Source organism: Spodoptera frugiperda, chromosome 30 (assembly GCF_023101765.2).
Source record: "Spodoptera frugiperda isolate SF20-4 chromosome 30, AGI-APGP_CSIRO_Sfru_2.0, whole genome shotgun sequence".
Taxonomy (NCBI): domain Eukaryota; kingdom Metazoa; phylum Arthropoda; class Insecta; order Lepidoptera; family Noctuidae; genus Spodoptera; species Spodoptera frugiperda.
Window position 1 is genome coordinate 5,866,953 of NC_064241.1, and position 22,678 is coordinate 5,889,630.

Consider the following 22,678-nt stretch of genomic DNA (forward strand, 5'->3'; position numbering starts at 1 on the left):
GAATAATAAATAAAAACCTTACTACCTCATAGACAAAGCACCTATTAAGCTGGGTATTAGTCATGGCTCTCTTTGTGTCATAAATCACCGAAAAACAGGCACCTACACCGTTGCGTGATGTCACGAATGTACCGATGTCATAATTTTCTGTTCGTTTTTTCGGCATGACTAATACTAGACCTTAATTGGTTTTATATTAAACTTTATAGACAATAGTAATTGTATTTGATCATGTGTTTATTTGAAAGCTATTCGTCGATGACTACAGGTTATTAAAACGAATATTTTATTAGCAAATTACCGTGATATGAAGGTGGAAAGGTAAATAAATTAAGGATTATAGTCAACAAGTCCTGTCAGTAAGGTCTAGTACAACTATTCACTTGTCTAGAAACATTGTACATATCAAAATTACGAGCAATTGTCGTGTGAATCGTTACGTAAATCAAACATTATTTCTCCAATAACTTCAGGAGTTTACCCCTTACGAGACAAGTTTATGGGCGACGCAAGTATCTAATTTCTCGATAATTTGTAACTGGATAAGATTAAGCACATAAAGATTACTTCCATGACAAAACTCCTTTCGAAATTCTACTTAGGAGGTGGGACTATAATTTCGTGAGATATCTGAGAAAGTCGATAGCAAACGATTGGGGGCCTACACCTGAAGTGCAGGACTGGAAATTGTAACCGTAACTCAACAAGTATTAGGGGAGGAAAACTCTGTAGACCCGCCATCTGTAGGCCTTATCTACCGCCGTAAATATCGTACGGGGTTCCGTACGAAACGAGTACGAATTATGGCTCCAAAGGTACTTTCAGTCGTCGTTGTAATGGATAATTCATGCACCCTTCGTCGCCGCTTCTATGTTTCATAATTTTCTAGACATTTTTTTTATAATTATTATCTGATGTTCGTGACTTTCGACGAGGGAAGATATTGTTAGTAATAAGTAAGAACGAATTTGTTTTTATGTCTGTTTACAATAGTAGACTGTAATTTTCCTGAATTAATGATTTCAAAACTGCCTCGTTGGCCGAGTGGTCGCAAGTGCAACTGCCGAGGCAAGGGGTCTCGGGTTAGATTCACGAATCGATCAAAGCATTACTAGGCTTTTTCGGTTTTTCGAAAATTTCTTAGCAGTAGCACGGAGTCTGGAATTGTGCCCAGTAAATAGGTATTAATGATTTCAAGCTTAGAATAATATATTAAATTGGGATACACAAGCAAAGGAACGGAATTCCTGCTCATGTTTTCCTTCACCACATGTCGGTGCTGTCTCAATAAACTTGGAATCCTTCAAAATATATAGTTTCTAACTATTAATTAAATCTGTTACAGTCAACACACGTCTTGGTTAGTCTGGTTATTATTTTAGGGTATAAGCTTGTCAGGACACGTAACATGTTCCTATAATTAATTTTGCCTACAGAAGCCTATGTTAATTGAATATAACATAATCTTCAATCATGTTGCTCGGTTAATTAAGTCTGAGAGTAATTTGATTTCATAATACATATTAAATTATAATAAAATCTTTAATACTAAATATTTTTTTCTGGTTCATTATCGTAATTCATTTTTGATTTCATACAAATATCTTCATACTCCAGATGATTTTCGTCTTCATTATAATCAGACTGTAATTGTGCTTCCATTTATTTTTAAAAGAAACGTTGCCAACAAATTTCACATTTATTTAATGTTCATTTCAATTCACAATCTTGAAAGTTAAAAGCTATAATCAAAAAAATATGAGATCGTTCTTATAAATTCGAAGCTTTTTTGGCTTGAAGTATAAAGAGAGTATAATTGCTATGCAAATTCAATGTCTCATCAAATCAAATTTTCAATAATACTCGAGATATTTCAGAAGGAAAATGTAAACTAAATTATGGCAGACAGCTGTATTGTAATCACGAATGAATAAGTAAATGGAGTGTTCATCAAAAAGCATGAGAATATTATGATTTAGTGGTGTTGGAACTTATTGTTAAATCAATGGCAAAATATAATATAATTGTATTTGAATTTACCTTGTTTTTACAGGTTTCTTTGATTATTTTCATATGATTTATTATGACTTCTTATTGGTTGAAAACTTCAATTAAATTAATAATTCGTAAATTTTGATCATGAGACGTGAACCTCATAATTTCATCTGCTATTATTAGATGATTACAACATTTACAGTGTCAATTTACCTGTTAAGATCGTACCGCTTCGCCTTCACTTAAAAAGTAAGCAATACTGTAAGTTCACGTTCCATTCGCTTAATACTCTTTGGTATCAAATTATCCTATATCTTAAGGATAAAATGTTAAATATCTTCAGACAGCCTTTTATCTGAGTCTATTAATTTTTGCTGCATTGTATTTCTAGAACTAAAACGTCTAGCTTTAAGCCTGAGTTCACTGCCCAGTTTATACGACGCTTTTTGCTATTTTGCATTTGATAGATACAGGTTTAAAAGGTTTTCTGTGGGAATTTAAGTGGGTGGATGATCTCGACCAAAGGATTTAAAGCTGGTGAAATGTTGACTCTTTGGTAAATTTGCATGGAAATTATTTCTGTAGATAGATAGAAAGTTGAAAGGAAATGTGTCTATTATCTGTTTTTGTTGGGAACTAGAGTGATATTTATGCCATCGTACAATATGTCCTTTCAAATCATAATATTAACGTATATTGGTAGACTTTTCTACTGGATTCTCAACAATTTCTCCAATTTCACGACCAAACTTTTTATTACCTATTTGCATAAGCGTTTGTGCGTAAGTAATGACTGCAATCATGGCCGCCTTCCTCAATATCATTTACGTCAGATGCCGACATTCATTTGTTTTCTCCTTGTCACTCCACCACCACGCGTATCCCTTTCAATTTTTCTCTGTCACCCTGACTCTCGACTTCGGGATACAGAGAGCTCTTAACTCACGAAATTGCTCCGTCGGGGAGTGCTGATTAATAAAGAAAATAAAAATTGTGTGAGTCGCGTTCGAGACGTGATTGTGAGAAGTCACGTTCCTGTCTATATGAACTGGATCCTGATTTTTATTCAAATGTGAATATGAAAATTTGGTATATTATTTTTGATTGTGACCAGGAAGTGAATGCGAGTTCTTATGCTGATTGAATTTGACAATTCAATTATGGAAATGGCTTCACTTTTGGCTCGGTCTTTTCGATAATAAGGATACCGATTTTATTTTCTACAACGCGAGCTTAAATTGAGACTCAAATAAAAAAGTACCACGGAGTTTCAAAGGCATCATTAATTTTATTGTTCTTCCCAAACAAATGTCTTAATCTTTCAAACAAAATTACACCTTCAGCCTGTTCAAACAGTTATTAGTTTGCGAGTCATCCAACACCTGGTGTGAAATGCAATCAAGTTTAATTATTACGGGTATTAATAACAAGGGTGCACTCTAGGGTGAGTATGAAACCTGTTGTCATGGCAACGCCCTCCGTTTGGACACAGCCTGCGATGCCGCCACGCACAAATACGTGCTTAGTTATTTACGAGTAAAGCTGATTACTTGTGTAATTGTGCAGCCACTTTTCATATGCTTGTAATGATATCTGAAAGGATGTGATGGGAAGTGGTGGGTAATAAGGTTGCTAAGTAGATGCTAATGATTCTCTTTCGCATTGTATTTTATTGTGGTTTTGTGACTCGGTATCGGTAGATTGAATAAGTTGAATGATATCTTGGTTGAATAATATTATGTATTGAATGAATACATAAGTCTATGAATAGTATTATGTACTGAATTAATACATATTAGGTCTACGTTAAGTTTTTTTTTTCTATTAGTCTAGAGAAGTATGCTCTAAAGAGAGTTAACATAATAAAAAATATATTTTATTTTTACGTGTTCCACGTACCAGGTCAACAAAAGTTATGACTTGCATTACTCATAATATTTTTTTCTTTTTAATCAAACAAAAGTAAACAATATTAGATATCGATCCCACTTTTAATAACTTTACCGATATTTAGTTTCTAATTAAATTATTGAATTTTATGAAACTGCTTAGTTCATATTGGGGTCGAACTTGCATAGTCACTGCAATCAAAACCTTATCGTTAAAGTTGGGGTTATAATAATTATGTCCCCTACTTAATTAGCAAGGGTAAGTTCATAGTAAAATATTTCTAATAGTCTTGTTACTAAAAGCTTATGGTACCATGTTAATTTAAGTTTTAGTTGCAACAAATTAAGTTTTTAATTCGAATGAAAGATTAAAGAAAATTGTGTTGAATTGGATAATTAAAATATTTTTAAATGTTCACCAGGAAAACAAATCAGTTTTGTGCTGTTCTCCTCGTATGTTTTGGTAGTTCATTTCATACGTTCAAATGTATTTAAGATATACAACTTACGTACCTTTACTTTTAGTCTGAACAAAAGATAATAATAAAGGATTTTATCAAAATATTTTAAAGTCATTTCAGGTGAAATTTGAATTGTTTGGACCTTTTTTATATTGCAGAACAAATATATTATACACACTTTTTGTATCTATATTGTCTGTCTGTATATTATTCTATAATCATTCTGAAGCCATTACGCCCCATAAACAAACCACTTTCAACAGGAGCATATTTACAGGTACCAATTAATTAAACTTTTATTGAAGTGTTAAATCTTTGTAGGTGGAACGCTACAATTCATTTGCGACGATTTACAAGCAATTCTCGACTTTATTGCACTGTAAAGCATTTTTAATTGTGCATTTACATCCTTGTGCTTTGAGAATTCGGCGCAAAGTCGTAAGGAAACGATAAAACTCAGTACAGTAGACATCAGTTAGGTGTTTACTTCGAATAGACCTGTACATTTTTAAATAGCTATTATTCTGAATTTCATTGTATATAAAAGATTTTAATACTTAGAATTTAAGTTCTAATTATGAAAAGAGATTTTGTTGTCCAAATAAACTAACAAAATGAGCACTTATTTTTATAATAACTACCGGAAGACATACTATCCCGTGTCTGCACGTTGCTCATAATAAAGAATCCCTCTGTGACTCGAAACTAGTAGAGCTTTTCTCCATTAATAATACATGAGTAATTCGATTGAATTTTTTGTTAAAATGAGCATTTAATTAATTATTACGACTGATTGGAATAAAGTTTAAATTTATAATTGCAATTCAAGCAAATAATCGGCACACAGAACGAGAAACCCTCATTAACATCAAGAGGTCACCTTATCAGAGATTTAATGACGCAACCACCAATAAATTGTCTGGGAAAGTAAAAGTAAAACAAACAGATAAAAAATTCTTCCAGTTTTAATTAAGCTGGTTTTACAAAGTACAATTATGTCCGAAAACAGTATAGGAATCCTGTCTCAGTACAAAATGATATACAACTGTGATCGTTTAAAATATACAGTTTAAAAAATTGTTTAGTCCTAACTTGCTACACTCAATAAATACGTCAATGATAAAATTGTATAAGGATATCAAACATTTTAAAAATATTTACATAAAACGTAAATTTGAATACGAAATTATACTATATCACAGTCACTAGAGAAAGATGAAAACCTAATGCCTACATTACGTTATATAGCAGTCTATTTGTAAACACATCCACAAGAACTACAATCTTCGAAAGCCTTCTATTACACCGTCGCGTAACTACACGCCCACATCACATAGGACAAGTTGATTACGTGTAAACTAAATCTGAATTGTCAATCATAATACTTTATGTAATATTTATTTATTAGAATCAGGTTTCTGACTCAATTTAATTTCAAACTTGTTAAGATGTAACCTGAAACACACGGTTCAATTAACAGTTTCTAATATTGTTTTCTAATTATTTACCCTCATAAACTATTATTGTTCGTGAAACATCGATAAGTATATTATACCTTTTGTATTACGCGACAGTGTAACAGGTATCCCACTTTACCTTAACGATCATAATAATGCAAAGACCTTTATACATTTGTACAATTCACACTATAAAGTAATATTGCTTGTATTACATCCTAGTGATATTAATTTACAATTCGATTAACTTCTATAAGTATGGCCTGAACAACCTGATGTCCCTGAGTGATTTGTAAATGCGTGCATTTCTCGATATGGCGATTCCCTGGAAATGGTCACAAATGTTAATACAGTTCTAAGCAAAACCAAAGCGTTCTTTTGCGTCTTTGTTAAGTCCTTACCGTTCATAAGGCGGCGGTGGAAGAATATCACATAAGTTCATCCTGCAATCCTGGTCACTCCTGCCTTCAGTAGCATACCTCACTTCTGGATTGGGTTGCCTAAAAGTATTCTCTCTTCCCAACCAATGCCACTGAGGATAATCATATTCTACTTCAGCCATAGCCCAATCTTTGTTCCCATCATGATGGCTCGAAGATCTAGAATGATTTGTTTTACACGATGGGCAGTCTTCTATGGACATGTCTTGCATTTCGTCATCATTCCCACATTTTGTCATTTCACTGTAGTCCTTTGTGAGAGTGGAACTGCTACTTCGACAGCATGTAGAGCATTCTTCATTTGAGTATTGGTTACTTTCTCCATAGGATCTAACCATGCTGTTGTCGTATGAACCTGGACTAACAGCGCATTTCATACACGAGTCTTCTGCATCAGTGTGATCCTACAAATCGAAATTACTGTTATTGTAAGTAAGAAAAATTGTAAAATCAAAGAGTTTATCTGATATCCTATACTTATGAGACAGTGATTTTAAAAAAATTGGTACCTGATAATTTAACTCCGTGTAAATGGCACTCGATGCATAAGGCTCTGGTTGGTGTCTCATCATTTGACTTTCCTCTGGTATCGGATTCATAACATTAGTATGTTGCGGTAGACTATACTCTGCTTCCATAGCCATAGTACCTATTGAGTGACCACCTACGAGAACAAAGGACAATTAATCACACTTCATATTTAAACAACATTTACCTAAATATTGAAATGATTGTCAAGTTTATTCTTACCGTGTAAAAGACTTTGGTGGCAATTTAAAATTTCTATCCTAGGTTCGTTTGATCCTTCAAACATTGGCCTTTCTCTTAACCAAACAGCTTCTTTACCCAATAGACATTGTTGAGCATTGACAATAGCGGTTCCTGAAACACATTTATCTTTAGTACCACCTAGATTAACTCATTGATTTCTCACTCTATCAAGAATAGACTTGTATTACTCATCTTACCGGTTGTGTTCTGACTTTTCCTTTGCTTAGTCTGCTTTCTCCGTATATAAACAATGACTCCAGTGCCGACTAGTACTAACACTAACAAAGTTAGACATAATGCCAGCAGCCAAGTTTCCTGGAACATTGACACTATCGCCTTGTCCGTCGATGGTTCAGTTCTGAAACAAAATGTTTATTTTCATACCGCTAAGTTGAGTTGGCTCGGCTGTGAGCAGCTTTGTCGGTAAAAGGTATTCCTTGTAATATCTTTTAACAAAGCAATAGAGTTAGCGCACGTATGTTTTTACACTATACATGTAAAATTGAACTACTTTAAAATGAAGACAAGTGCGGAATGTTTTGATATTACATAAATGTTTTATTAAACTAGATATATGACTACTTACTGTACGTAATGTCTTTGTGTTTGTGTAGGCAGCATGTGTATTTGAGCAGGCGCGCTAAATGGGCCGTGTCCACGTCGTGTAACAGCCGCCGCGCGCGCACTGTACCGACCACCAGCGCGCAGTGAACTCGCTGCAGCAGCTCGCGTACGAGCACCTAACGACATCTGACCAACCACACGACCTCCAGTACTACCACCTACTCGAACTTCAATCTAAAACAAAAATACACAAGTGAACTAACTGAATTACGTGATATCCATAGCAAATTCAACATTAGGTAACAATAAAAAAATAATTATTAAAAATTTGTAATATCAATAATATTTTGCACCAAAACTTTAACTAGTACCCACTGAAGTCAAAGATCCCAAACAAAGGAACAACAAAGTAAATTAGAAGAGCAAAATGTCAATAGAAAGTTATATCCTTATTTTCAACTGACCAAATAACCGGAAAGTTCGCCGTTCCATGTGTGCGGGGGCGGTGGATCCCACCGAATCCACGCTGACGTCGCATTTATCACTCCCGCCGTGACGCTTTGCGGTGGCTCCGTCGGTACTACAACACATTCATAACACGCTATATGTATACCTTGATGCCTTAATTACACGCAACAGTCAACATTTGAAAGTCAGAAGATCACTCACCATCTTCTTCAGTAAAACCACTTTTCATATTAGACGGTTTACCCAACAGCAATTTGTAAAATGGCATTAAAAAGACATCATATTGAGCGTACGGCAATAGACCAGTTAAAATATGACTAGATGAACCACTATTGTGTACAGTCGTCATTGAAAAGTTTTCATATCTTCTAAAATCAGCTAAACTCTCTTTGTATGATAGATTGAAATGCTGATAGTCTTCTTCTAAAACGTATTGTCGGTTCATTGAAGTACCGTTGAACCATATTTTTACTCCTTCTAAATATTCGTTGTAATCTGTCAATACCTACAATAAAATAAAATGTTTATTATCACATACATCAATACTATTACATCCATGTCACAAATTATTTCGATTGTACTAACATCCCAAACGATTTTGACTGTAGTAGCAGATAGTCCTTCAACTCTCCTCAAAGCTAAAACGTCTTGCTGTAAATACCGACGAGCTTGTACTAATTCATACTGCGTCATTGGGGGATGACTTTGATGTTTCGTCAACTCGGGATATGGAGAAGAAGACTCTAAATCTCCATTAAATGAATTAGCTTCTCTTCGTAGTACCTAAAAAGACACCATAGATCATATCATCATGAACAATTTTATACTGGATAAAGCTAAACATGATTTTAAAGTGATAGGTAAAAATCTTACTTGTAATGTTGCAGTATGCATTGCACTTCCAGCTGCACTAACAGCAACACACGTTAATCTACCAGCATGTTGAGTAGTTACTCTATCTAAATATAAGGACCCAGTACCGTGGGCTGATTTTGGGAACACCAATTCCTGTGAAAAACATAATCTTATTACTCTGGCTGGTTTAGATATGTGTATTTCGTTGCAAAGTAAATTGTTTTAAGTTTTACCTGAGACCCTTCCATAGTCCAAAACACTACAGGAGGCGGTGTACCATCAGCTTCACACTGAAATGATATAGCCTCTCCTTCCCACGCAGTTTGATCAGAAGGCACTCGGGTGAAATGAGGTAATGCTATAACAAATAATGACCAAACGTCGTTATTCAAGTTGATACTTTACTGTAAACAGAACAAGACTCAAAATTAATAAACAATGCTCTTACAATGAACAGTCAATGTAGCCGATGCGGCACTACTCCCGGCTTGGCTTTCAGCTCTACATGTATAAATTCCGGCATCAGTAGCAACAACACGATCTATTCTCAGAGATCCTCGACGAATGATTGCGTATGGCGATAATGAGCCATTGTCTCGCGACCACGTTACTGACACGTCTGATTCTGGTGATGCCTAAAATTATAGGGATATTGAGTAAACATAGAAAATGAAACCTGAAGAAGAATATGAACGTGGAATTTGTCCAAAGCAAACTGGTGATTTTGCTGCTAACAACAATATTGCAGCTTACAAGCTCAATGAATAAGCAACATAATTTTCCACTTTATTACCTGACAATGAAACTCAACGTTCTGGCCTATCAATGCCGTTATGTTATTAGGTTTCACAAGAAAATGTGGTCTGCGTAATACGAGTAATGTCGCAGGACGGGATTGTCTTTCTCCAGCTACATTGGAAGCCACACATCTATATACACCACTGTCTCCTGGAAGACTTTCTAATATTCTGAGATCACCACCATTCACTATCATAATTCTGAAACAAAAGTTCATTATAAAATCTGGAACATAATGTAGGAAACAATTGGCTTAACAAACCCAATGAGATCGAAATTAACCAGCTTTAACAAGAATCGTGAATCATTGTAACTTAAATTCAAAACGAAACAGATGCCTCAGGCAGATCGTTAAACAAATAAATACCCACATGTCCAATAAATAACATTGTTTGGTTACTTTCAACATTAAAATATTGACTGTATTCAACAAGGCAATATTTATGCAAAGTGAACAATGTGGTACAGAAATAGTGGACGAAGTTCGAAGAGCAGAATTAATTACCTCCCGTTAACTTCTACATCTAAAGTTTGTCCGTCCTTCGTCCAGTGCACGCCCGGGTCGGGGACGCCTTTAGGAGCGGAGCATTCTAGCGTGGCTGGTTCACCACTGGCTACTTTCACATCTCGTGGTTCAACTCTGAAGTCGTCACGTAGAACTAAAATAAAACTTTTCATTGAATAAAACGTAATAAAGTGGAACTCCTTGCCGGAATCTGTGTTTCCTGATGGGTATAACCTGGTTGTTTTCAAAGCCTGGGTGAATAGGTTGCTTAAGGGCAGACGTACTCCATCGTAGGCCGCATCATCACTTACCATCAGGCGAGATAGCGGCCAAACGTCGGCCCATTTAACATAAAAAAACAAACAAACACTAGCTCTAACCAAGCATTTATTTAAAAGACAGTCATGATAAAAGACAAACATAATGTTTATGACTTGTAAACTGATATGTAGATCTCTATTAATGGAAAACAGAATAATCTATACGACTTATCAATTGTCAGTAATGTGGTAGGCATTCTAAAGTATACAATTACTCCATAAAACCTCGCGAAGATTGCGAGCAAATAAAGATTTCACCCGACCTTTTAATGGTTTACCGCACGGCGGCATAACCGTCTCTAGTTACATTTGCAAACACTGGAATCAGGTAAATATATTTGTCGAGATCGAATTCATTGAGCGAAAAGGGTAGGATTTCGGTTTATTTTTAGACTTTAACTCGAGTAATATTGCTTGAAAGAGTGTACATTTTGCAATAGCTATCAAATTAAATTAGAATAGATGATTTCGTTTTTAGTGTGATCTGTGTAATATTATGTGTTAATTGAACAAGTTTTGATACATGAAGTATCAAAACTTGTACGTTAATACTCCAGTTCCGGATTTCTATCTTCGAGTACTTTGTAAAAAATAGTTAATAGGCTTATCTTGCCAGTCAGTCTTTAAGTTATTGTTATCATCATAGGAACAATAATGAGTCTCACAGAATAAGATAGTTTTATAAATAGCTAACACCGCTTCCTCTATCCGCGAAACATGTTTCTATTATTAATTTAAACACCAATGAGTTACGTAATCACCGTAACAATTTACGTACGTATACAAAAGCCCTGTTACGTTTTCAAGGATAATTCGAACCCCACATGCAAGTGCAGTACTTATAGGCAATTTAAACGTACTTACACGCAATGAATCAGTACTTACCAGCGATTGTGAGTGTGGCGTTCTTACTGACCGCCTCGCCGACTGAGTTGCGTGCGACGCACCAGTACACCCCCTCGTCATTTTCTTTCTTTCCTCGCATAACCCTACAATTTAACGATCAACTCAATATCGGTCATAGTGTACGGGTAGTGTTTTGATAAAGTACAAGTGCCGTCAAATTATAGGTTTAATTTGAATCAAAGGATTTTTGTGAAGGAAATTATAGTAGAGTGACTCACGGTTGTTTATATTATGGTACTCAAATATACAGACACAGAAAAATGTCAACGAATTTTTGACATTTTCGTGTCTCATTTTGCCTCGCTAGTTTGGCTGTCTGGGAACGTACGTGCCTATGTGATATTTCCCTACGGCGTCTAGACCGTATCGATTTTGACTCATTTAGTGCCTCAGGCTAATTTGTATTCACAGCATATGAAGGGAAGGTTTGTTAACTGATTTTGGAACATGATGAATGGAATTAGTGTTAGGGAAATCGTGCTTTTGAGAATTTCGAACTTTTGTTATGTGTAAAGAATTACACATAATTTTTTTTGCACAATTAGCAGTCATGCTTATAACTACGAGACCAATGAACCTTTAAATGTCTCATAGCAAAATTAAAAGCCACTCTAATTAATCGTTTTAAAAACATCCATAATATTAACAACAGAAGAACAAAACTCCTTTAAACAGGTTCAGTTCATGCGCAAGCTCTGTTTGGTTGTTGACTTTTTATGTGGTGTCAAGACAAGGCATAATAAAACACCATGTACTTTAGTTTTTTCTGTCTCTAATTAACACAACAATAAAAACTCCGACCAAATTAGTCTGGCTGTTTTTATGAAGCAACACGCGAACCACAAAGAGAAACAAAATGTGTTTGTTGTCAAGGACTCTGACTAAAGAATAGGAGACTTGTTCATTCTGTCAAGTGTATGACAGATTTTTTATTTTTTATTTGGATACTATTATGCAGCTGTATCAAATAAGGTTGAGGAGCTTGGCTTTATATGGTAGGTCATCATCAAATTGATAAAGTGTTATTAATAATCTTTTTGTGATATAATAAGCCGGTAAACGACAGACAGAACACCAGAAGTGGTAAAATGCATTACCGGCCTTTTGGGGTTAGGAATGTGTGGGTTGTTGGGGAATCAGGGATTAGGAAAGAGTTTAATAATAAAGTGATTCGATCGTGTCGGGTAAAATATAGAGGTTTTACCGAATTGAAGAAACCCAACATTACCATATAATACAATACCAACTTCGGAATTAAACATAAAAACTTCTGACCCACACGTACAATTACAATTTCTTGATTTATTGTAGGGTACTCATATACTAAACAATATTTCCTACCAATAACCGTATTTAATAAACTTTACCTATGAATACTACAATATCCATGAAAAGTTTCTGTGAGCCCGACAGCCGGCGGCATTTGTACGACCGCCATTATACTAAGTATATTATATTAATTCCACTTCGTACCTTCGTATAATATTATATTGCCTATATTATATTGTATATACGAATACTTATACTTAGTATATGGTTATTCTTCCTTCAATAATAATAATAACCTTTATACCTCTTGTTGTATAATGAAAGTTCGGCGCCGTTATGTCTGAGGCATTTTCTATATCCATTAATATTGTGATGTTATTTAGTATTCCGTTTTATATCGCGTAGACTATTAATTACTTATTGGAAAGATAAGAGGATATGTTTTTAATGATGTTTTTGTAATTATGTTTTATCAGGGTTCTTATTTACTTATATTTAGTTTTATTGTGTTTAGCGTAGACATGATTGCAATTCCTTTCATGTAGACTAGACTGACTAGAATCACAGTCTAGCTGTAGACTATCATGGACTATCGATGGTATCTGTCTTTTCCATGTTTTATTGTAGACAAAAAGACGTTATCGTTGTGTGTTATCAATGATATACTTCATTTTTATAATAACTATCGTGAGACATACTAAATTAGTGACAGTCACTAAATGAGACAGTAGTCGCCGCGTCTGCGCACGCTGCTCATAATGAAGAGTCCTTCTGTGACTCGAAACTAGTAGAGCTTTCTCCATTAATTTACGTGAGTAAACCGTGATTTTTAGCTGATTTACTTCATATCAGTGTTTTTAAACAATACTATTAACCTTTCCAGTAAACCTAGCAACATGTGCGAGGCTTCATATAGGTCTACCTAAATTATGCACGACGTCGATCGTGTCACTCGCGTAGTTCAAATCTTTGAAATGCCTAGCTTCCAACAGAGTACTAATGAAATATTTTAGCGACTAAGAGCAATATCACCAGATGTTTGATAAGTCTCGTTTTGAATGTGATTCTTACAATATTAGTTTTAATAATTTGTCATTTTAGATGAAGATATGTTGTGTAGAAACATGTGTTTGTAATTAAGAAGTTTGTTAGAATAATATTTGCGTCTATTCTGATATAAGATGATATAAGATATGAGAGTCTGACACTATAAATGCTTTTGCCTCCTCAAAAAAAAACTCAATTCTTTTCGGAGCTGCAGACTACTTAGTGGGCTCATTGAGGCTCCGGCTTGAAAAGCAGAAGTAGGAACGGGGTGGTTTTTTGTCAGTAAGAATCTGCCACTCCCTCTTGCCTCGCCCAAAGCAAGAGAAGCCATTAGGTGATATTTCGCCCTTAAAAAAATTCTTGGAGTTAAAAAGCTTATTTTTGTAAGATATAGCAGTACTGCACATTTTGGTAATGTTTGTAAATGAAAATATGTATAGACATAACATTATGATTCTTAATATACATACAATAACAGTACAGCTGGTAATTTTCGTCATAATGAAAAACACTATGATTACCTTTACAAAAAATATACACACAAACTAATTATGGTAATCAGTCCATAATTATGTTTTCAATACTTATCGCAGATGTCTTTTATTTTTAGTTTCTTAAGTTTATTATGTACAACTAGGTTAAGCCTCACTGTCGCATTGGGAAAATCCTGTAATGAGAGTGTAGGAAGATTTTTATGAATAAATAAATAAATAAATAAATAAATAAATAAATAAATGTCCAATATGTCCAAGACCATATGCAACATTGACGTTGTACCGACCAGGTGGTGTTTTTTACCATACAATATTTTAAACCAGAAATAGAATTACACCTGTATGCAGTTTTAAAAATAAAGAATAATAACGCTTAATAGAACTACGATTCATTGTTGCAAAAAGGTGCCTACTTGAAGCTAATAATAGAAGTAGATGAAAATTGTTTGATAACAATAAACGTCTAAGCATTAAAACCGTCGGCCGTCGGCACACGTAACTTAACTAGTAAAATTTACCCGAAACACGACGTCCGAACACAAAAATGTATAAAAACTTCATAAGAAAATACAAAAATTGGTATTAGAAAGTTCTTACCTGAGGAACAGCAGTCCATCTTCGAGGAGTACTCTATGTGGGTGATCAGTAGGAGCAAGAGGGGACCCATCCTTGTACCACTGGATTGAGGGTTTGGGTTTCCCTTCTGACACACAGCGAAGAGTGGCTGGCTCACTCCTACCGACTATTGTGTCAGCTGGGTGCTCCTTTATACGAGGAGCCCGACTTTGAGCTTAGAAAAAAAAAGAAAGAGTATTAAAATACTCTGTAAATTAAAATATAACTCATAGCTTACTCATTCTTAAAAAAACAGGTTGATTGATTTTTTGCGCCTTTCATAATTTAATATCCATGTCATTAAGTAATTTATAATCCGAAATTTAATATTATAACACCAATAAACTTTTGGCAACCGTTAAATAATTAAAAATAATTAGTCAACGTTCTTTCGATTAAGATATAAATCTACTAATCTAAATCTATAAACCTGCGTTAAGATGTTTTTATAACATAACAAACATTAGTTTTAATTAAGTGTCAAAAGATAAAAAATAATTTATTGCCGTTTTTATATGAAGCGATAGTATTGAACAAAAAAACAGTCGATAAAAAATGTGGCCAAAAAAGTTACTGATACTCGTTTTTCCGTGTCATTCGTTTTATAGAATTTAAATTAAAAAGCCTCTCACAAAACTATTTATAAACAGGTAATGAACTGTTATTTAGGACATTAATTGACTCACCTTTTATAACACAAGGTAAACAGAAGACTAGATACAGAAGCACAATACATTTGAACTTGTTCCATCCGATATTATCTCTTTTAATTGGACCCGCGGTCATGCTTGACACTACTGATTAACGTCACTTCGCACTTTACACCTCATACTTTATAATTACACTCGAAAAAACACACTCATTCCCATTTTTTATTCATAAAAAAGTCATTTTATAAATAATCGTTTCGCAATCATAACATGGTCGGCAAATTGTTTATAGTTTGCGGAGATCGCGATGTATTTGCGACGCGATGCGACACAACCTCCTCGTCTGACGATATGAGGGTTACTGCCCCCCACTCTAGGTTGTCATTTCGCGCCGACTCAGTAACGCGGCTTTTGCATACAGCCGAAAGCACAAGGAAAGCTTGATGATAATGATTTTCGCAGTGCAACTGCAATAATTAGTATATTAAAAAAAGTTTTACTGATTCAGTCATTTGTGGTTAATGCATCTGCTGCTATAAAAGGTTATGTTGTCATTTTATTTAAGTTTACGGTTGCCATATGTGGGATAATGTTGCGATTGGACTCGGTTAATTTGGAATGAGCAACGGCAAAATGGTTTTGGAAATTCAATATGTTGAAGAATTTAAAATGAGTAATTAACATGCATCCTTATTAACATTATGTAATCAATATTCATCCTGCATCTGATGCAGTAAACTATAAAAATAAAAAAGTTTTCTGTGAGTATGTAAATAAGTAAAATATATAACGAAACCTTTTTTATGTTATTACAGATCATAAAAACCACTCTCTCTTGGCAATTTATAAAGTATTTTATGTTAAAACATTTTGCGAAAGTATTCTCATAAAGTAATAGCATGAACTACGAACATTTTCTAACTGAATATTCTACTACGGTTCGTAGCAAAGGCTACTACGCTACGCTACGAGGCTACGTAATTTTATTAGCAAAAAATATTCGCCGCAGTCAGATTGAAATGGAATTATTTGTCGATTCAATTATTAAATGGGATTGTTAAATTATTCACTATAATTATATTTTTATTTCCACGTATGATTTTTTCAATATTATTATGTAGTATAAACACGAAAGCTTAACATCAATGTTTATTTACGTTAAAACAAAAACCCACCTCGACCTCCTTATTATGTACCAAGAGTAATTAGTGAATATTGGAACGGCAGAGTGTGAAAGTAGGAGATCTTAAGTTTGATCCCATGACTTGATTTGCTTTACGTGGAAACAATAACACCCAGTTTCTTTATCAACAGAAGTAATTAGAACTACGTAGTCAAATAATTTAAATTTAGTCTTGAATTGGATAAAGTGATATTATGATGGTGATATCGTTAAATTAGTATATGCTACTCAGAACACAACTAGAACATCTTCATTACAAAACACACACGTATTATTTAAAGCAACAATAAATCACTTTAACAAATGGCATGACTTTACAAAAATGTTGGTCATCGAATATTCCGGGTATCCGTATCTACGGCTCACAAGTAGGTCACTTGCAACAGCTGTTACCATCGTTAGCCCGTAATACTTGGAACTGAAAGATAAAAAATTGCTTCTAAGCTTGGGATTCTAGCGTGATTTTTAATAAATATATTTATAAAGGTTTTAGTATTTGTTTTGCTATTCGTGGCTTTTCATTGGCTAATTCATTTTATAAACCATGTAGGATACTTGTATTACTGCCTGTTTAGCTACGTACGGGTAGATGACATCGTTAGTGAAACAGTTGTCGCCGTAACAGTCAGTCAATCGAATATTCTATTTTAGACTTAATTTCAAATCGGTTAAAGGTTTATTTCCAATAAAAAATCTTAAGATATTTTTATTTTTTAACAAGTTTATTTTTACCATCAGTTCTCAAACACAGACAAGCCTTACTGACATTTTGCCTTAGCTCCAAAAATAACAAACGCTGACTAAACTCTCTAATTCACTTCCACCTGCTTGCAAGACGGAAACACAGCAAATCCCAAAACAAATAAAATATTAGCAATAGTGTACACTGAGATTAGCTAGCGTCGATTCAGCACACGTGGCGCTCTGAACGTGTCAATTGGGACTCCTAGCACATGCCAGTCACGTATGTTGCCTAACTGTTTGGCGGTAACGACACGGATGAAGATAGACTAGATAAGAAAGCAAAATGTATGCAGTGTCGATTTTATCTTGATGGATTAGGAATGTTTACAAAGCCGCCAAAGAGTTTCAAGGTCATGTTTGAGTGATGTCTGTATTTAAATAGGATGTTGTTCTTAAGTACATATTTGTATTTGATTTAAGAGTAAGTACATTTTTTCTTTCGTAAACTTACGCTTTTGTTCTAGGAGGTAGGTAAATAATGTATTTATTATGTACGGCATAAATATGTACATTAGCTAAAAGTATTTATTCTTAGTTTGCTTAGCATCTCGCTACAAATACTCAACTAGTAGTCGTCCAGATTCAATTACGAAGACAAAATCACAATTTGCAATACACTCCCCTGCAGAAAATAACACGAAAAACAAAATAACTTTTCGTTAATTACTACATTGAAAATCCCATCATTTATTTAATTGGCAATGATGCCCAGTCGAGTCCTTAATTAACTTCATCAAGCGAACATTTATTACTTCCCGATTTGTTCATTCCGTTGGTTTTATATCCGAGTATTTTCCTGCGTCGGTCTGAATGTAATCAAGCCGTGGCGGGACAAAGGAGACGTCCTTCATTAACTTCGTCCTACTAAAATATTCATTAACCGTAGTTAGTTGATAAGTATAGGATTAGGTCGGCTTAGGTAAGAGGTTTTGGTGTTTGGAATAAGCCTTCGATGGTGTATTGATTTAATTTGGTTGATATTTAGAATCAGGGGTTTAGTTAGGCAGACCTTTTAGCTCTTTTTAGTGTATAGATAGATCATGTATCAGTGAGTTTAGTTATAGTTTCAAAATCAATATCAGGTTGGTTTTTTAGTGACGAATGTTGTAATTTAAGGGTATTTGATCGTTTATTAACAAATCTCTTGATGATAAATTATAGCAAACATAATAGCTTTAATATTATCTTTATATCGCTCTTGGGAATAATAAGATATTGTCACCTTGCAGCTTTCTTCTGCGTAAGTCCTAAAGCTCACATAAATACGTTATCAAACTAAAATTACTTAACAAAACAAAATGAAAGGAACATGAAAACATTATATAGATTTCATTACAAAAGATAATAACAAATATTATAATATGCATGAAACACCAAACACCGTAAACCACCTTCAAACGCAAAACACAACGCTCATCAAAAAACCATAAAAAAGTTATGGGCATAAAGACAAAGAGCCCAATACTCTTTCCGGATACTATAAAGATAAATCCTCTATGTGATATTTACTTCCATGTGGTGCAGATGCGGGTCACGTAGTGCAAGGCTCCGGAGTCAGGTGAGGCACGATACAGATCGTAGACACGTGCTCGACTCACGACCAATCGTTTGCAAGCAAAAGCAAAAACTGCGCCGCTTTTAGCTCCACCGAATGTATTGCATACTCGCTTATCTCAGGGTTTACACGGAGTGAATCCGCTGTGCGACTTGTGATTGCTCGTTTTTTGTCAGGCGTTTGCAATTTTTGCTGTTCAGGAGTAAACTAATCTGAAGATCAGCTCAACATGAAGTGTTTATGAATATTGACAGTACACTAATAATAATAATTAGCACATACCAAATTAAATCAAAATTGAAACAGCTCATTAATTAATTATTTTTCATTGTGTTAATTTCATTTCTTCTTACTCTTGCAAAATACTGCATAGCTACAGTAAGTTTATGATTAAGAAAACCGAAGTGAATCCAAGGAGATTCTCTCACTCCCTCACCCTATTGCACCCAGCTTCCGGTCCCCTAAAAGATTGCAACGACTTATCTTTGGCTTTGCACGCATTCTGATGTATCGCTTCTAATACATTACCCTGCAGTAACAAAATGGCTTACAAAATAGAATTATCAACAAAATTTAACGACACATACAGCTATAGTTATAAAACTAATTGCAATCTCGTGTCAAAACAAGACAATCGTAAAAATACGATATTAAATTTAACTTGAATTAAATATAAAGTTACATAGAGCTTACAATATAAAATCGCGGCGCTAAAGAAATAAATTCTCATTCGTATGAAACAGGTCAGTATCGGGCAAGCGCCTCGGGGTCCACTAATTCAATCAATTGGCCTACCATAAATAAAACAGCCGACAGTTCGCGATACTCTGCTCCACACGTAATTGAGAAGCAAGAATATAGACGGCTTCAAGCGACAAATCAATTAAGCCCGAGGAAGATAAAAAGGATGCATCAATAATTTATTTTGAAATAAATGAGCCTCCATCTGATACATCTACAGGATACGGTAATGTAAATTTTACGATAAAGATTAAGACGTGTTGGACTCCCGACATTTATTCTCTGCAATGTTAAATAAATGATTTTCTGTTAACACTAATGCTAGAAACACGATTATCTGTATTCTCTCGAGAATTGCCACAAGCAATTAATAGTACGCCCATACTGGTATTCCATTTAATCTATTAACAGTAACACTTAGCGAAGTGGCTCGACTTGTAGAGAAACAAAATAAAACAAATCAAAATAAAAACAAACAGGAAATTAGATACCAAAGCCTGGAGGGGCTTATGGAATAATCCTTGTTTTTGTTAAGGGTGCCTTGCCAACAAATGGAAGTGACAGTGTCTACACTAGAAAATTAATCGTGAAAAATCTCTTGAAGCGGGAGGACGTTGGGGATAAAAGGAGATGCCGCTAAATCGTGCCACGTGCGCTGTCTATTAACAGTTGACACTATTGGGCTAAAGCCAAAGGGAGATCAGTAAACACGCTATAAACTTTCGGTATAATTTATTGTGAAGTGTCTATAGATAGGATACGCTTATTTGAACGGCAGTTCCTTGATTCTAAAATAGGTGAAAATTATTTTGTATTCAACTGAGTGTAATAATTTAGAAGTCGATTCTAACATTCGTTATTTGTGCTGTATTTTAAATTGAACTAGGTTTCTATACAAATTAGAGTATCTCAATAGTAATCGTCATTGATAAAGTACAATTTGAAAATGAATTAGATTAAAAACTAATGGATCTTTATTCTTTACGCCACATCTAGTAAGATTTTTTGGCTCCGTGGTTTGTTATCAATACTTATAGGTACCTATATATTACTAGCTATCGCGACGTTCAATGAGTAACAAATTATACGAGGTCTACCGCAAGGCGTCGTTATCTCGCGGCAAACCGTCGCTCCTGTGCTCCCCATTGCTGTAGGCTTAGCTTATCTTAGTTCAATTGGGGAGTTTTTGGTATTAGACGTTAGCTTAAGATATATGGGTTTTTCATGAAAAAGAAAAATACATCTTAATACTTGTTCCTTACGAGTCAAACTGTTGTTTGTGAATATGATTTCAGTTTTAACTCTCGATGCTTAAAGGATTATAATATTGTATTTCACACAAAAGGGATGATGGTGGGTATGAAAATTAAAAATCTATTAGTTAGTTAGGTAATAAAGAATATTAGACACGTAGTTTTTATTCTGTCATATAAGATAACAATACTTTGATAAAACTAATCAAAGTTGGTTTGCCTTAATGCAAGACCTACCTTATTAATGTTCTACCAACTACTGACACTCCACCAAAAAGGTAAATAAACCAAGCTCAGAAAGAAGTAGAAAAAACATGACAGGAATAATCTCAATGACTTTATTTAATACTCTAATAACACAGGTACCAAGATAAAATGCACCCGCAGGTGCAAATAGGTCACAAGCCCCATAAACTTATACAGCCTATATTTTTTATAGTCCTCAACCAAAATGAGGCAGCTCTCATCAAAATAAACAACGTTTCTTCTACAACTTGTGAACACCGAGTTTGTATTCACTCTAATAAAAAATATGAACAAAGTTCCCCTTTTTCACGTGATGCAAATTTTGCTTAACGTACCAAAAAACTGTTCAATTTCTTCCACAATTCCATTTCGGTACATATTGCTGTTCTCAAAAGTAATACGACAAACATTACAAATAAATTCAAAGCTCTGTTCTTTGTTCTCTTTCGCGATATAACGAACGAGTCATAAATTCTGCTTAAATGAAACAACTTTTTTAAGATAAATTGCAAGATTTGTTACCGAGCAGTGGGCACAATGAGTAACAAATTGCACTAGAGATACACCGCGCTTCGTTTATCTTTGCAGTAGCAGCGTCCGTGATACTCTCCTGTTACATGGGATATTGTGTATCGGGTTTCGAAATAAAACAATAGACGGAATGTCGAGCCAGACTTCCCACAACGCATTTAAAAAGTTAATTAACGTTTTATTTCGAGGTATTTATTTACTGAATTGGAATCTCGGAGCCGAATATCTTGCTAATGTGTTGAACAACGCCATCTACCGAGTTTGTTTTGAATTTGCTAGACAATAATCACACTACTAATACAAATGTGAAAGATTGTCAATTTGGAAGTTTGTCCGTCAATCGTTGAAACTACTGAACGGATTTTGATGAAAGGTATACAGGTGAGCTGCGCTGACTTAAGTGATAAGAAACTTTTTATCTCACAGGAATGCGGGTGAAACCGTTAGTAGAAGCTAGCCGGTTATTATCTCATTAATATTGACAACATGAATCTTCTCACATGTCATGTCATGATCAATTTTATTATTGTAATGTGTTAGTAGGTCGCAGAGAACCGCTGAATGCAGTTTCTAACTAAACCAATCTAACAGCAGACGTTTTGAAGCTGAATTATGATGATGATAATAAATATGACTATGTGCTATTTTATGACATACTAACTCTTGTTCATGAATAAATTGTATTATTAGTTTTGGTAGGTTTGACTATATTTTCGGTTAGCTTATTATTTAGCTTATTAGTTAGTTTATTTTACCAGTCTATAGCTATCATAATAAACACTCCTTCAAATTCTATTATAGCCAGTTGAATAGAGACAAGTGGGTGTATTATTATTAGTCCTTTAGAACCCAAGGAAGTGAAGTTCCTTGACAATTTATTTAATCATATTCACGACCACAAATCACACCACTTCATATTCT

General features: G+C 34.4%; 1 protein-coding gene across 1 annotated transcript; it reads right to left on the minus strand.

The window, feature by feature from the left end:
- Positions 1-5,292: 5,292 nt before the first annotated feature.
- Positions 5,293-16,387, minus strand: LOC118269930 (neogenin). The gene is made up of 17 exons (XM_035585318.2): positions 15,541-16,387; positions 14,837-15,029; positions 11,409-11,512; positions 10,204-10,357; positions 9,694-9,898; positions 9,349-9,535; positions 9,134-9,258; positions 8,919-9,053; positions 8,631-8,828; positions 8,247-8,550; positions 8,042-8,157; positions 7,600-7,811; positions 7,211-7,371; positions 6,993-7,124; positions 6,752-6,906; positions 6,204-6,646; positions 5,293-6,127 (listed from the first exon to the last, which is right to left on the minus strand). The coding sequence occupies exons 1-17, from the start codon at positions 15,638-15,640 to the stop codon at positions 6,046-6,048; spliced, it is 3,006 nt and encodes a 1,001-aa protein (XP_035441211.2). The 5' UTR covers positions 15,641-16,387; the 3' UTR covers positions 5,293-6,045.
- Positions 16,388-22,678: the final 6,291 nt, after the last annotated feature.

Bases quoted from the DNA above. Each gene is read 5' to 3' on its own strand.
- LOC118269930 (XM_035585318.2), bottom strand. From the start codon at position 15,640: ATGACCGCGGGTCCAATTAAAAGAGATAATATCGGATGGAACAAGTTC. The intron at 9,054-9,133 runs GTAAAACTTAAA...TGTTTTTCACAG, and splicing joins GGACTATGGAAGGGTCTCAG to GAATTGGTGTTCCCAAAATC. The intron at 7,372-7,599 runs GTAAGTAGTCAT...ATTTTGTTTCAG, and splicing joins ACACAAAGACATTACGTACA to AACTGAACCATCGACGGACA.